At 45.5% G+C, this 13273-nt stretch overlaps 1 protein-coding gene across 1 annotated transcript in view; it reads right to left on the bottom strand.

Moving 5' to 3' along the window:
- Positions 1-13273, bottom strand: part of haus7 (HAUS augmin-like complex, subunit 7) — a 35674-nt gene extending 22401 nt beyond the window's left edge. The window contains exons 1-3 of the mRNA XM_072487247.1: positions 13153-13273; positions 6868-6983; positions 5156-5238 (exon numbers count right to left, since the gene is read on the bottom strand). Coding sequence (XP_072343348.1) covers positions 5156-5238; positions 6868-6983; positions 13153-13209 — 256 coding nt within the window. The 5' untranslated portion in view covers positions 13210-13273. The remainder of the gene's footprint in view (positions 1-5155; positions 5239-6867; positions 6984-13152) is intronic.

The raw sequence follows: 13273 nt of genomic DNA on the forward strand, positions 1-13273 counted from the left end.
GTCCACTCTCAAAATCTCCCCCACTAACCTCTCCCTTTCCATGCCCTCTGTCTTCTCCCTATGAGCCCTAATGGAGATTAGCTCTCCCCTGACCACCGCCTTCAACGCCTCCCATACCACCCCTACCCGCACCTCCCCGTTGTCGTTGGCCTCCAAGTACCTTTCGATACACCCCCTCACCTTCCCACACACCACCTCGTCCGCCAGCAGTCCCACATCCAGCCGCCACGGGCGTTGGTCCCTCTCCTCTCCCAGCTCCAGTTCCACCTAGTGCGGGGCATGGTCCGAAACGGCTATGGCCAAATACTCCGTCCCCTCCACCCTCGGATGAGCACCCTGCCCAGAACAAAAAAAATCTATCCGGGAGTAGGCTTTGTGTACATGGGAAAAGAAAGAAAATTCCCTGGTCTGCGGCCTTGCAAACCGCCATGGGTCAACTACCCCCATCTGATCCATAAACCCCTAAGTACCTTGGCCACCGCCGGCCTCTTTCCAGTCCTTGATTTGGAGCGGTCCAGTGCTGGATCCAACACTGTATTAAGTCCCCTCCCATTATCAGGCCTCCTTTCTCCAGGTCCGGAATGCGCCCCAGCATGCGCTTCATGAATCCTGCATCACCCCAGTTCGGGGCGTATACATTTACCAACACCACCCACGTCCCTTGCAGCCTACCGCTCACCATTACATATCGCCCTCCATAGTCCACCTCAATAGTCTTGGCCTCAAATGACACCCGCTTTCCCACTAATATTGCCACCCCTCTATTCTTCGCATCCAGTCCCAAGTGGAATACCTGTCCTACCCATCCCTTTCTTAACCTGACCTGGTCCGCCACCTTCAGGTGAGTCTCTTGGGAGCATGACCACGTCCGCCTTCAGTCCCTTTAAGTGCGCGAACACTCGAGCCCTCTTCACCTGCACATTCAGCCTCCTCACGTTCCACGTTATCAGCCGGATTGGAGGGGCTCCCACCCCCACCCCCACCCCCTCACCACCACCACCCCCCCCCCCGCCGCCGACTAGCCATCTCCTTTTCTGGACCAGTCCTGTGTCCTCGCCTCTCTCACCCTCCAGTCCCCCAGGCAGGGGGCCCACGTCTCGACCACCTCCTCTGTGTCCCATTCCTTTTCGACCAGTGCAGCAGCAACCCTTTCTCCCCACCCCCCCCCACCCCTCCCCCTCCCCCCGCTAGACCAGTCTAGCTTTTTTGCTCCCCCCATGTCACTCCCGTAAGTCAGCTGACACCTGCTGCACCCGGCTTCCCCCGCCGTCCCATTGACCTCCCAGTGTGGGAGTCTCCCAATCCATATGCGTTCCTTCGTTCCCCTTCCCGCCTTTCTTCCCGCGCGCAGGAGAAACCCCGCGCTTTCCACAGCCCACTCCGCCCCTTCTGGCGCAGCTCTTGTCGCGGCCTTGTCTCTCTCCCCCAGCCCATATAACATTTCCTGCGCGTGATTGACCCCCTATATACAACCATCACACATCAAACCTCAAACATCCCCCCCACCCTCACAAACCCTCAATTAGAGTCCAACTTTTTGGTTTGTATAAAGGTCCACGCCTCTTCAGGCGTTTCAAAGTAATAGTGTTGGCCCTTGTATGTGACCCACAGTCGCGTTGGCTGCAGCATTCCGAATTTCACTTCTTTCCGGTGCAACACCGCTTTGGCCCGGTTGAAACCCGCTCTCCGCCTTGCCACCTCCGTGCTCCAGTCCGGGTATATTCGGATCTCTTCATGGTCCCACTTACTGCTCCGCTCCTCCTTGGCCCATTTCAGGACCAACTCTGTCCGTGAACCGGTGAAACCTCACCACCATCGCCCTTGGCGGCTCATTTGCCTGGGGCTTCCTCGCCAGCACCCGGTGTGCCCCGTCCAACTCCAGCGACCTCGAAGGGGCCTCCGCGCCCATCATCGCCCCAAGCATCGTGCTCGCATATGCCCCGGCATCAGCCCCCTCCACTCCTTCAGGGAGACCCAGGATCCGCAGATTCTTTCTCCTCGACCTGTTCTCCAGGTCTTCGAGTCTTCCCGTCCACCTCTTGTGTAGCGCCTCGTGCTGCTCCACTCTCACCGCCAGGCCCCAAGAGCTCGTCCTCGTTCTGGCTGACTCTTTTCTCTACCTCCTGGATCTTAACCTCGTGGGCCTTCTGGGTGATCCCGAGTCCTTCAATTGCCGAAAGCATAGGCGCCAGCATCTCCTTGCGCATCTCCTCGCGCTGCTCTTCGAAGCAGCGCTTGATGAACTCCTGCAGCTCCCCTTTGTCCCTGGCTGCCGCCATTTTGGTTTTTTTTATCCTGCTTCTCCCGTTGCTCCAGTGCCACTTTTCTGGCCGTTGCACTTCGGGTCTGTTTCATAGGCGTTGGAGGGGGGCCTTCTCTTCCCTTCCCCACGGGTTTTTGTCGAAAAAAGTTCAGTTGGGGCTCCTCTAGCGAGCCCGAAAGTCCGTGGTAGCGGGAGCTGCCGACTCGTGCGGCTTTTGCTCCGCAACGCCGCACCCGGAAGTCAGGTATTAACTCTTAAACCAAAGAGAAAATGCTGGGAAATCTCAGCTCCCAGACCCTTTGTCAAAGCCATCTGGACTCGAAAAGTTTGCTCTTTTCTCTCCCTACAGATGCTGCCAGACCTGCTGACATTTTCCAGCATTTTCTCTTTGGTTTCAGATTCCAGCATCTGCAAAATTCTCTCATATTATGGTCACTCTTCCCTTCAGGCTCCTTTACAAGATGACTAATTAGCTCCTTCACATTGCACAATACTGGATCTAACATAGCCTGTTCACAAGTTGGTTCCTCAACATATTGTCTAGAAAACCACCTTGTATTGGTACAAATTGGATATGCCTAATCTATGCATAGATTGAGGTCCCCCATGATTGCTGTAATACCTTTACCTTTATTTCCTTGACAGAAAACATGCCCTATGTTACCACTATCGGTTTGGTAGCTCTTAAACAATTACGACCAATGTTTTACACCCCATTCTGTTTCTTTGCTCTAGCTATACTGATACTACATCTTGATTATCTGATCTACGATCCTCTCTCACCAAGGTACTGATTTCATCCTTTTTAATAGGTCTACCCCACCTCCATTTCCTTCTGCCTATCCTTCCTAAATGTCGAATAACCTTCAACATTTAGTTCCTAACCTTGGTCATCCTGCAGACATAATGGCAATTAGATGGCACCTTTTACCTCTATTTGTGCACATTCAGAAAGGATGCCTTTAATTCGGTCTTATTATTTTCACAATTCTAGCCTGATCTGCTGGTGCACTCTCACGTTTGCACTGCCACATTCAGATTACTGAATCGCTTATTGCTACCTTCCTCTCTTGTCTTGTCCTCTCTCTTTATCACATCTTCCCTGACTTGATCCCTTTCCCCCAATATTTAGTTTAAAGCCCTCTCCACCACCGTAGCTTCATAATTCACCAGTACACTGGGCTCAGCTTGGGACAGGTGAAGACTGTCCCAATGATACAGCTCCTACTTCCCCAATACAGGTACTAGTGCCCATGAATCAAAACCCATTTCACCCACACCAATCTTTGAACTATGTATTTAATCTTGTAGTATTACCACCTTTTGAGGTTCTGCTTCTTAATCAACCCCCAGTCATTCTTACTTTATAAGCAGAACGTCTTTCCTAGTTATACTTACGTCATTGGTACGAAAATAGACCATAACTGGATCCTCTCCCTCCCTGCACCCTCCTTTCCAGCCCAGAATAGATGTCCCAAACACTGGCACAGGCAGGAAAAACAGCCTTCTGGACTCTCGCTTCCAACTGCAGAGAACTTTGTCAATCTCCCTGACTATACTGTCCCCCAGTGGCACTACATTCTTATTAATTTCCCCTACTTGAATGGCTTCCTGTACCACGGTGCCAAAATGAGTTTGCTCATCCACTCTAACATCCCCATTTTCATCCATACAGATGCAAGAACCTCAAACTGTTGGACAACTGTAAGGACGGAGGCTCCCCCATTTCTACTTTCTCGATTCCCATACCTTGCAGACACACCCTCTTATCCCTGACCATGGATCAAATCAGGCAACCTCATCTTAATGGGTGTGTTTGGCTCCTGGAGTAAAATGCCCAGGTACCTTTCCCCCTTCCTGATGTGCTAAGGAATTTGCGACTTGGCCTCCAGCTCAATGACTACGGGCCGAAGATCCTCCAGCTGCAAATACTTACTTCAGATGTGTATGCTAAGCTACACTGGTGTCCACAAGCTCCCGCTTTTTACAGCTAACACATATCACCTGCACTGCCATATTTAAATATGAAATAAACACCATAATCAGTTAAGTATAAATGTCTCCAATTCTGCCTATGCTTATATTATTTCAATAAATGTTCTACTTACTCTGCTTGAAATTCCCCAAGATAAATAGGTAATACTCACCAACCAATCTAATAAGCGCAATTACAAACAGTGAACCTTATTAGTACTATCAAACCTAAAAATTATCCGAGTTTTGAAAGACAAATGAGACAAATATTCACCAATCAACTACCTGTTTTCCTGTGATGCGAGAATTAGATTTTTCTCAGAATGCAGTCAATCCATTCTGGAACCACAGATGGAATAGCTCTTTTGGGTGTTCCGGTCTGTCTCTAGGGCCTCCTCTTTCCTGCTCTTCCAAGTGCTGCTGTATGTCTACAAGTCCTCATCTCTCTGTTTGTTTTCTAATGACTCATTTAATGGCACTCCGTGATTAAACAATTATTCTTTTACGGCCCATCCTATTGCTCCATCAAATGCTATTAATCACATTACTGTTCATGTTATTACACCTGACTTAAAAAAGGTGCAACTTTTATGGGATTTCAAATAGCGATGTGGGGGCTAGAAATTAGAAATTCTCACTGATTTCATGACCACCCATTCTATGTTAACAGGTGAAGGGGGCTCAACAACACAGCCTGCGTCAAACCCTAAGTCATAAAAAGCAATTTCAGGATCTTATGCTATTTCCGCATGCCTGGCATTCTGAAGTTACAACCTGTTTTAGAGGGGCAATTAGGCAAAGGCTGGCAGTTCACAGTATCCCCTCACCCACCCACCCTTCACAAAATCTGGTCCATGAACATTGCGAAGTGTAAAGTTCTGATGTATGATTGTCAAAAAAATAAAGAAAATATCCTACCTTTTATTGCAAGATCTGTTCCATGGTCTTGCATGGAGTGAAAATGAAGTTCTGCGAATTTTCTTTCGAGTGGTGGATAGCAGCTATAAAATGTGAAAGAAATGATTTAACCTTTAATTCCATCAATATTATGACACATTGGAATGTTTATGCCAAGCACTTAAATTGTAGCAATCCTACATAAATGAACAGCAAAAACAAATCAATGCCTTATTAAGAGTTAAAACTCAGTACACCAAGGTCAAACATTTGGTTTCTGTGGGCCTTTTGCACATGCCATGAAGTGTCTCAGGCTATAAATGGAGTTTAAAATCAATGTTGCCATCAATCTGCTTAGATCCCAAATGAAAATACCAACAGATTTGGATGGACTAGTTAGGATTTATGCATCAATCAGAGGGCAACTGTAAGAACATCCCTGTTGCATATCTTCAGGCACACAGTATTGAAAAGGAAGTGAAAAATCATAGAATCCAGACAGTGCAGAAGGAAGCCATTCGGCCCATCGAGTCTGCATAGTCCCTCTAACAAGCACTAACTAGGCTGCAAGCCCTATCCCTGTATCCCCACCGAGCATGCAAATGAAAACAAAGCAAAAACCATTTGGGCTTTGGGGATGCACATGATCTATGGGAATAGTTTATGCACCCTTGCCGAACACTTAGTTTTCAAATGAATGTTGCTTTCCTTCTCTCAGGTCAGGTACATCATGGGTTAGAGTAAAATGCCTCCACATGGCTCTAACAATGTAGTTTAGCTTCAAAATAGCAGCTCCCCTTATTGTGTCAAATTACATCTACACTTCCCACATCAGTCATTCATGAAGCTGTAGTGATTATGTTTCCTGAATTCTGAAAAGATTTTGTTGGATCTTTACATAAGAACAGAAATGTTATGGCCTAGATTCTGTTCACTGGGGGTCCTTACAACGTTCAGGTGGCACAGATGAAAAGTCAGTGCTTATAAATATTTCCCTGTAAAGAACAAGCACACCAGATTAGCATCCTGGTCAATAAATAGCTAATATCTTCCGTGGCCCAGCATAAAATATAGCATTTATTTAGGGGCTCACCAACTTTTAGAGGCTACAACATGGTAACTTAGAGGCACAGATGTGGCTTTCAACTAATCTGTGATGAACGGCTATTGTATTACTGTACCCTTATCATCATGTAAGGTGATGTCCCCTTTAAGACCGGGCTTGGAACCCTGGGGGAGTCCGCCTCCGGCTCCGCCCACCTGGGAGTCGTATATGAGGGGCTGCCTTGCAGGCGGCACCCAGTGAGCACCCGTCTCAGCACCAGGCTAGTTCTTAGCTTATTAAAGCCTTTTTTACCATTTTACTCTCTAGTGTCGTTATTGAGAGTACAACATAATCCATGGTCACATGTTTGATAACAACGACTTCCCAATATTTAACAGCTGGGTTATAAAGGTGACTACTTCTTTTAAGGCTACAACAAGCACTAAAAGAACAAATAACATTGTACTGTAGAGTTCTTCCGTTTTCATTGTCAATAGCTAACTGCAACAAAAAAAATGGAATACTGTTGGGATCATCAAGCAAGATTAAGAAAGTCCTATCGTTTAGGTCAAATTGTAGGCTCCACATAAGACGCTAGTCCCACATTGCTCTATTCTTTAAAGATAAAATATTCACATTTTATAAACACCGAAGAACATTAAAATACACATTGGAGACCATTGAATACCTGATGCATAACCATTCTAAGATTTGAAGTCTATCCACTCCTGGTGTGCACAGCAACCGAATAGCTGCATCTGAATCATTCACACGAATTCCTTCCAGAAATGGACATTTTAGATTCTGAAAGATCAATAACTAACATTAGGATAAAGCAAGGGGGAACCATTCTAATGCAATGGAATGTCATAATATTTTTACACAGATGCTGCATCATGCCAAGGCATAAATGGAACTTGCACTTGTCAAGATAGTAAGAAGTCTTACAACACCAGGTTACAGTCCAACAGGTTTGTTTCAGACACTAGCTTTCGGAGCACTGCTTCATCCACCTGAGGAAGGAGCAGTGCTCCGAAAGCTAGAGTTTTGAAACAAATCTGTTGGACTTTAACCTGGTGTTGTAAGACTTCTTACTGTGCTCAACCCAGTCCAACGCCGGCATCTCCACATCTTGTCAAGATATTAAGAGGAAGATTCATGAACTGAGTAAAATCAAGACTAAAAATAAAATAGGGGAAAATAAAGTAAAGAATTAGATAAAAGGGGAATTGATATAAGTGCATCTGTTTGAAGGTGTTTTGATACGCAACTTTGCTGAGCAGCAGGAAAGCAAGTGTTTACCAAGTGACTAGGGGTTGAACAATGGTGTACAGAGATAGGTGTTAGAAGAGGCAGATTCAAAGTGGTTGCACCCATGTGCTGAAAGCCTTCTCCAAGGGGTCATCTAGATAGGAGGAAAACTATCCATAGCAGGATAACTAAGGGAGGAGCAGCTACTACTACCATGGCCAAACCCAGATGCAAGTCTTACAACACCAGGTGAAAGATGGCTTTCCCAAAAACAAGCTGTTGCTGAAAGCTGATGTTTTTAAAACTCACAAAGAGAAGAAACACTATGCTGAATTGACAAAAGATTTTCTCAAACTGAAAAATAACTTACAGGTAGTAACTATGTGTGGAATTTAGCTCAGAATTATATAATATTGGGTGTTGTTTGGGAAAGGTGCATTTCTCAGAGTTCAGGATCGTAGCTAGCTGGGAACAGGGGTTAACTTCCACAGAACCATATAATCCCTGCAGTGCAGAAGGAGGCCATTTGGCCCAGAGTGACTGCACCAACCCTCTGAAAGAGCATCTTATCTAGGTCCACACCCCAGTCCTATCCCCATAACCCCTCCTTATCTTGCACATCTCGACACCAAGGGACAATTAGCATGGCCAATCCACCTAACCTGCACATCTTTGGACTGAGGGGGGAAACCGGAGCTACGGGCGGAAACCCATGCAGACACAGGGAGAAAGTGCAAACTCCACAGTTACCCAAAGCCGGAATTGAACCCGGTCCCTGGAGCAGTGAGGCAACAGTGCTAACCACCTTTCCACCCCGTTTCATGAGATACTGTGTGTATTATCATGTTTAACCATACTGTTATGTGTTGTAGTCTTTGTTGCGCGTTTCTTTTAAGTTAATATTCTTTAATAATTGATTACAATAAAACTGGACTGTTTCTCACTGGTTTTCCCTATCTTTACTCACATTGTACCAAATTGAAAATATACACCACTAAGAACCAGTGTTCTAAGTTATGTTTCTGAGTTTTGGTATACCTTCACATTTAACATCAACAGGATTCTTAACACACTAAATGTATAAATATAAATTCCATCTTAATTTCATTTGTAACTCCAGCCCAACTAAAACACAGGCGATGGAAGAGGTTGACCAGCTTTTCTCTACTTTTTGTGTAATAGTTTCAATTTATTTACAGAATACAATGCTACGGATTTCACTATTTTAATTATCAGTTTAGCTTAAGGACCCTAACTCAATCTAGGCATATATTCCAAGCTTATGTATGCGAGACATAAATAACTAAAAACCATAACAATCCTTTCCTCCCCGGGATACTCCCCAGGAGTACAAAATTCAAAACAAGCGAATTGCAGTACCACAAAAGTCCCTTTCAACGCGCTATAATTCCACCAATGTGCATCTTGCACATGGGAGCAGAATTAGGCCACTCGGCCCATCGAGTCTGCTCTGCCATTCAATCGTGGCTGATATTTTCTCATCCCTATTTTCCTGCCTTCTCCCCATAAACACTGATCCCCTTATTAATCAAGAACCTATCTATCTCTGTCTTAAAGACACTCAGTGATTTGGTCTCCACAGCCTTCTGTGGCAGAGTTCCAGATTCACCACCCTCTGGCTGAAAAAATTCCTCATCTGTTTTAAATGATCGCCCCTTTAGTCTGAGATGGTGTCCTCTGGTTCTAGTTTCTCCCACAAGTGGAAACATTCTCTCCATGTCCACTCTATCCAGGCCTCGCAGTATCCTGTAAGTTTCAATAAGATCCCCCCTCATCCTTCTAAACTCCAACGAGTACAGACCCAGAGTCCTCAACCGTTCTTCAGACGACAAGTTCTTCATTCCAGGGATCATTCTTGTGAACCTCCTCTGGACCCTTTCCAAGGCCAGAACATCCTTCCTTAAAACTGTTCACAATACTCCAAATGGCATCTGACCAGAGCCTTATTCAGCCTTAGAAGTACATTCCTGGTCTTGTATTCTAGCCCTCTTGACATGAATGCTAACATTGCATTTGCCTTCTTAACTGCCGACTGAACCTGCACATTAACATTAAGAGAATCGTGAACAAGGCCTCCCAAGTCCCTTTTGTGCTTCTGATTTCCTAAGCATTTCCCCATTTTGAAAATAGTCTATGCCTAAATTCCTCCTTCCAAAGTGCATAACCTCACACTTTTCCACATTGTATTTAATTTGCCACTTCAGTGCCCACTCTCCCAGCTTGTGCTAATCCTTCTGCAGCCCTATTGCTTCCTCAATACTACCTGTCCCTCTAGATCTTTGTATCATCTGCAAACTTAGCAACGGTGCCTTCAGTTCCTTCTTCCAGATCATTAATATATATTGTGAAAAGTTGTGGTCCCAGCACTGACCCTTGAGGCACACCACTGGTCACCGACTACCATCCGGAAAAAGACCCCTTTATCCCCACTCTCTGCCTTCTGCCAGTCAGCCAATCCTCTATCCATGCCAGGATCTTACCCTTAACACCATAGGCTTTTAACTTATTGAACAGTCTCCTATGCGGCATCTTGTTAAAGACATGTTTGATTTGTGAGGGAATATATATGTTTTAATTTAATTTGTATGTTTTGAGTAAGAAACTGAACTGAAATTGAAACAGAGGGCACAATTTTACTAAAAGGAAACAACGGCCCATAACGAGCACGTTTAGCCACATGTTTCCCAGCGCTCACAGCGTCAAGAAACTATAAAATGGCTATAAAATGCCTCTCGCATTAGAAAAGATGCTTCAGCAGGGAATCGTTTTCTACACAGAAGAGCTCCACTCGCCAGAACTCCTCAGTATAACAAAAGATCGGGACACCATTTTTAAACATCGTCCCGACCTCCAAGGCCCCCGACGCAAGCACCGAACCCCCCCCCAGGCCGCAACACACTATGGGAGGGTCCATTCCTGCACTCCCCCCAACACCCGCGCAGGGCACATCTGGCCCAATCACCAGTGCACAATAAATGCCAGCTTGGTACCTTTGCAGTGCCACCTGACCACCTTGGCAGTGCCAGGCTTGCACCCAGGTGGCACTTCCAGGTGCCAGGCTAGCAGTGCAAGGGCGCCACCCTGATCAAAGGGCATGTAGCTGGGGGCCTCCAATTCCCTGGGAGATCCCCCAAAAGTGCCATTCCATCCAGTCCCCATTTCTGGAGACCAGTAGTGAACACCACTCGCCCGACGTCTGAGGTGAAGCAGATTGATCACATGCCTTGGTTAACTCAGGAATCTGCACATTAAAGTGAGACTAGCTGTCTTGCTTCAATATGCAGATTTGCTAAAAAGTGATCCCACCCACAATGAACTGGATTTACATTGCAAAGTCTCGTGAGATCACATTAGATTTCACAAGGCGTTGCAAGCTGGGTAGATCCTGAGAGCGGGGTCTCCCGGCTTCAATCAGCCACATTGTGCCACAGCAAGATGCTTTTCGGGCGCAGTGTGGCCTTAAAATCATGCCCCGAAAGAGAAGCAGGAAAATTAAATATAAATGAAACTGAACTTCCCATTTTTTAAGAAAATCAAAACTAAACCTTGGTGAAAGATATAAAAGGACACAAATCAGTACAAGCTAGGAAGTACCAGTTAATGAGTCCGCTAGAGAACAGGCAAACTGAAGATGACGCAAGAAGTGATCAGATCCAGAAACTGACAATAAACAAAGAGGAAATTGCTTCAGCTTTTTCTGTTACTTGAAGATAACAGTGGTGCTTCGGCATTATCCATACCAGGAGCTGAGCAGGTTCTGCAGACTTATGCGATTTGTGGTGAAGACCGTGTACATGGCACTCAGGTCGACTGGAGATCAGATTAGCTCATAGAGGGGAGCTGAAACTCGTTGTGAGCAAGGCAGAGCTTGATGGACTTTGTGATTCACTGTGATCACGAAAATCTGAGTGGACTGCTAAAACAATTCATAAGATGTGTCTTAATTGCATCTGCATTTGAAGGTGCCATTTATAGTTTATGTTCAATCACAATTTGCCTGTTAATTCATATCTGACTCGTGAATTATGGAGATATAGGACTGACAATATTTTGTGTTTGCTTTGTCAACGGTTGTACAGTGAACATTCTTCTGTTTTAAATTATGCAATTTTGAGGCTTTATTCTTTCAGCAAATAGCCAGGATTTTAAATTAACTACGTTATAAAAGGTTAATAGACTGTAACAAGATTTAAGAAATAAACATAGTTGTGAAGAATATACTCACACCGGTATACTTTAATGAGGATTCTCCAAAACAAACCTATTGCAGCATGTGACAAGTCCACATTACAATCATAAATATTTACAACAGAAGTGTTTTATTGATATTTGAAACCACACGCTTGAACTGGGGGAGAAGGGAAAGTAACTTGTATTCTTAACTGATACAACTTCAGGCATTACAATGCTCATCGCCAGCCAACCAATATCCTTTACAAGATAAACCTATGATGTTAAGGATTGATGCTTAAATGACTAATCATATAATTTTTGATACTTCATGCTCAATTTGCCCTTCTGCATTTTGTTTAAACTGGACTTGGATCCCGTTCCTTCCCAAATACAGGTTCAGGAACACCCACCTAATCTTCTCCACCTTTGAGGGGAAATCATACTAAAGATGTCTTGTTTAATATGGACAACATGTTAAAGAGTTTTCACCCTACCTGAACAAAATAATCATCTCAACAGCAGCCAAAAAATAATTTTAACCGTTGGATTTTGTATAAGCATAATTCACAAGTCAGTCATCCCTTTGGGCAATATGGTACTCAAGAAATTAACACTAGACTGTCATACACCTGACTTGGAAACAGAAAATAGCAGGAGTAGACTATTCGACCCTGCTCCATCCATCAGGGCTGATCTTCTCTCAACATCATACAGGGCGGCAGTGCTTAGCACTGCTACCTCAGCACCAAGGACAGGTCAACTGAACTGACTGATCTCTCCACACATCTTCTCTACTGTGTAGTACAACACTCCGTAAGCTTCATCCAATGTCTGTCTATGTATTTACATTGTGTATCTATCTATGTCCCATGATTTTTTTCATGTTATGGAACGATTTGTCAGGACTGTACGCAGAGCAATACTTTTCACTGTACCCGAGTACACGTGACAATATAAATCCAAATCAATTCAGGCCTTGGGTGCCTGTCTGTGTGGAGTCTGCACGTTCTCATGTCTGCGTGGGTTTCCTCCGGGTGATCCGGTTTCCTCCCACAACGTAAAACGCGCAGATTAGGTGGATCGGCCGTGCTAAACTTGCCCCTTTGGCGTTGCCAGGTGTGGTGGGGTTGCCGGGGGAACCCCACAGGTTCACCACCCTCTTTAATGAAGGGGTTTCCCATCAAGGGTGCAGTCATTTCAGTTCAGGGGGGGATTGGGGGGGGGTGGGGGGCTCAGCTACATTGTAAAAACAACCCGAATCTGAGAGATCAAAACCCAGACTTGGCAAAGGAGGAGACAGTCCTAATTCACCTGATCATCATGCAAAAGGGCAACCAGGGAGAATGGCTCTGGCTCTGTCCAGTTCACTTTGAATCCTGAGTTCATGTGTTGTTTATTTTTTTAATCGAGAGGAATCGCCCTAAGCCCTCAGGTCAAAGCTCTCTAAACCGTGGCACCTAGTTCGATATTTGCGATCGGGCTCCTCGAGCCTCACACGTTCAAGCACCTTTCCCCCCCACCCTCTTACCAAGAGTTTTTGCATCACCCGGGTGCCCAACTGCGCCTCGCTCAAACCTGCCGCCATTACAAACGGCCACCGTGACAGGCGCCGCCGCTCCGGGCCCTGGAAGAAGGCGTCCTCGCCATCC

This window comes from Scyliorhinus torazame, chromosome 21 (assembly GCF_047496885.1).
Source record: "Scyliorhinus torazame isolate Kashiwa2021f chromosome 21, sScyTor2.1, whole genome shotgun sequence".
In the NCBI taxonomy this organism is placed as follows: domain Eukaryota; kingdom Metazoa; phylum Chordata; class Chondrichthyes; order Carcharhiniformes; family Scyliorhinidae; genus Scyliorhinus; species Scyliorhinus torazame.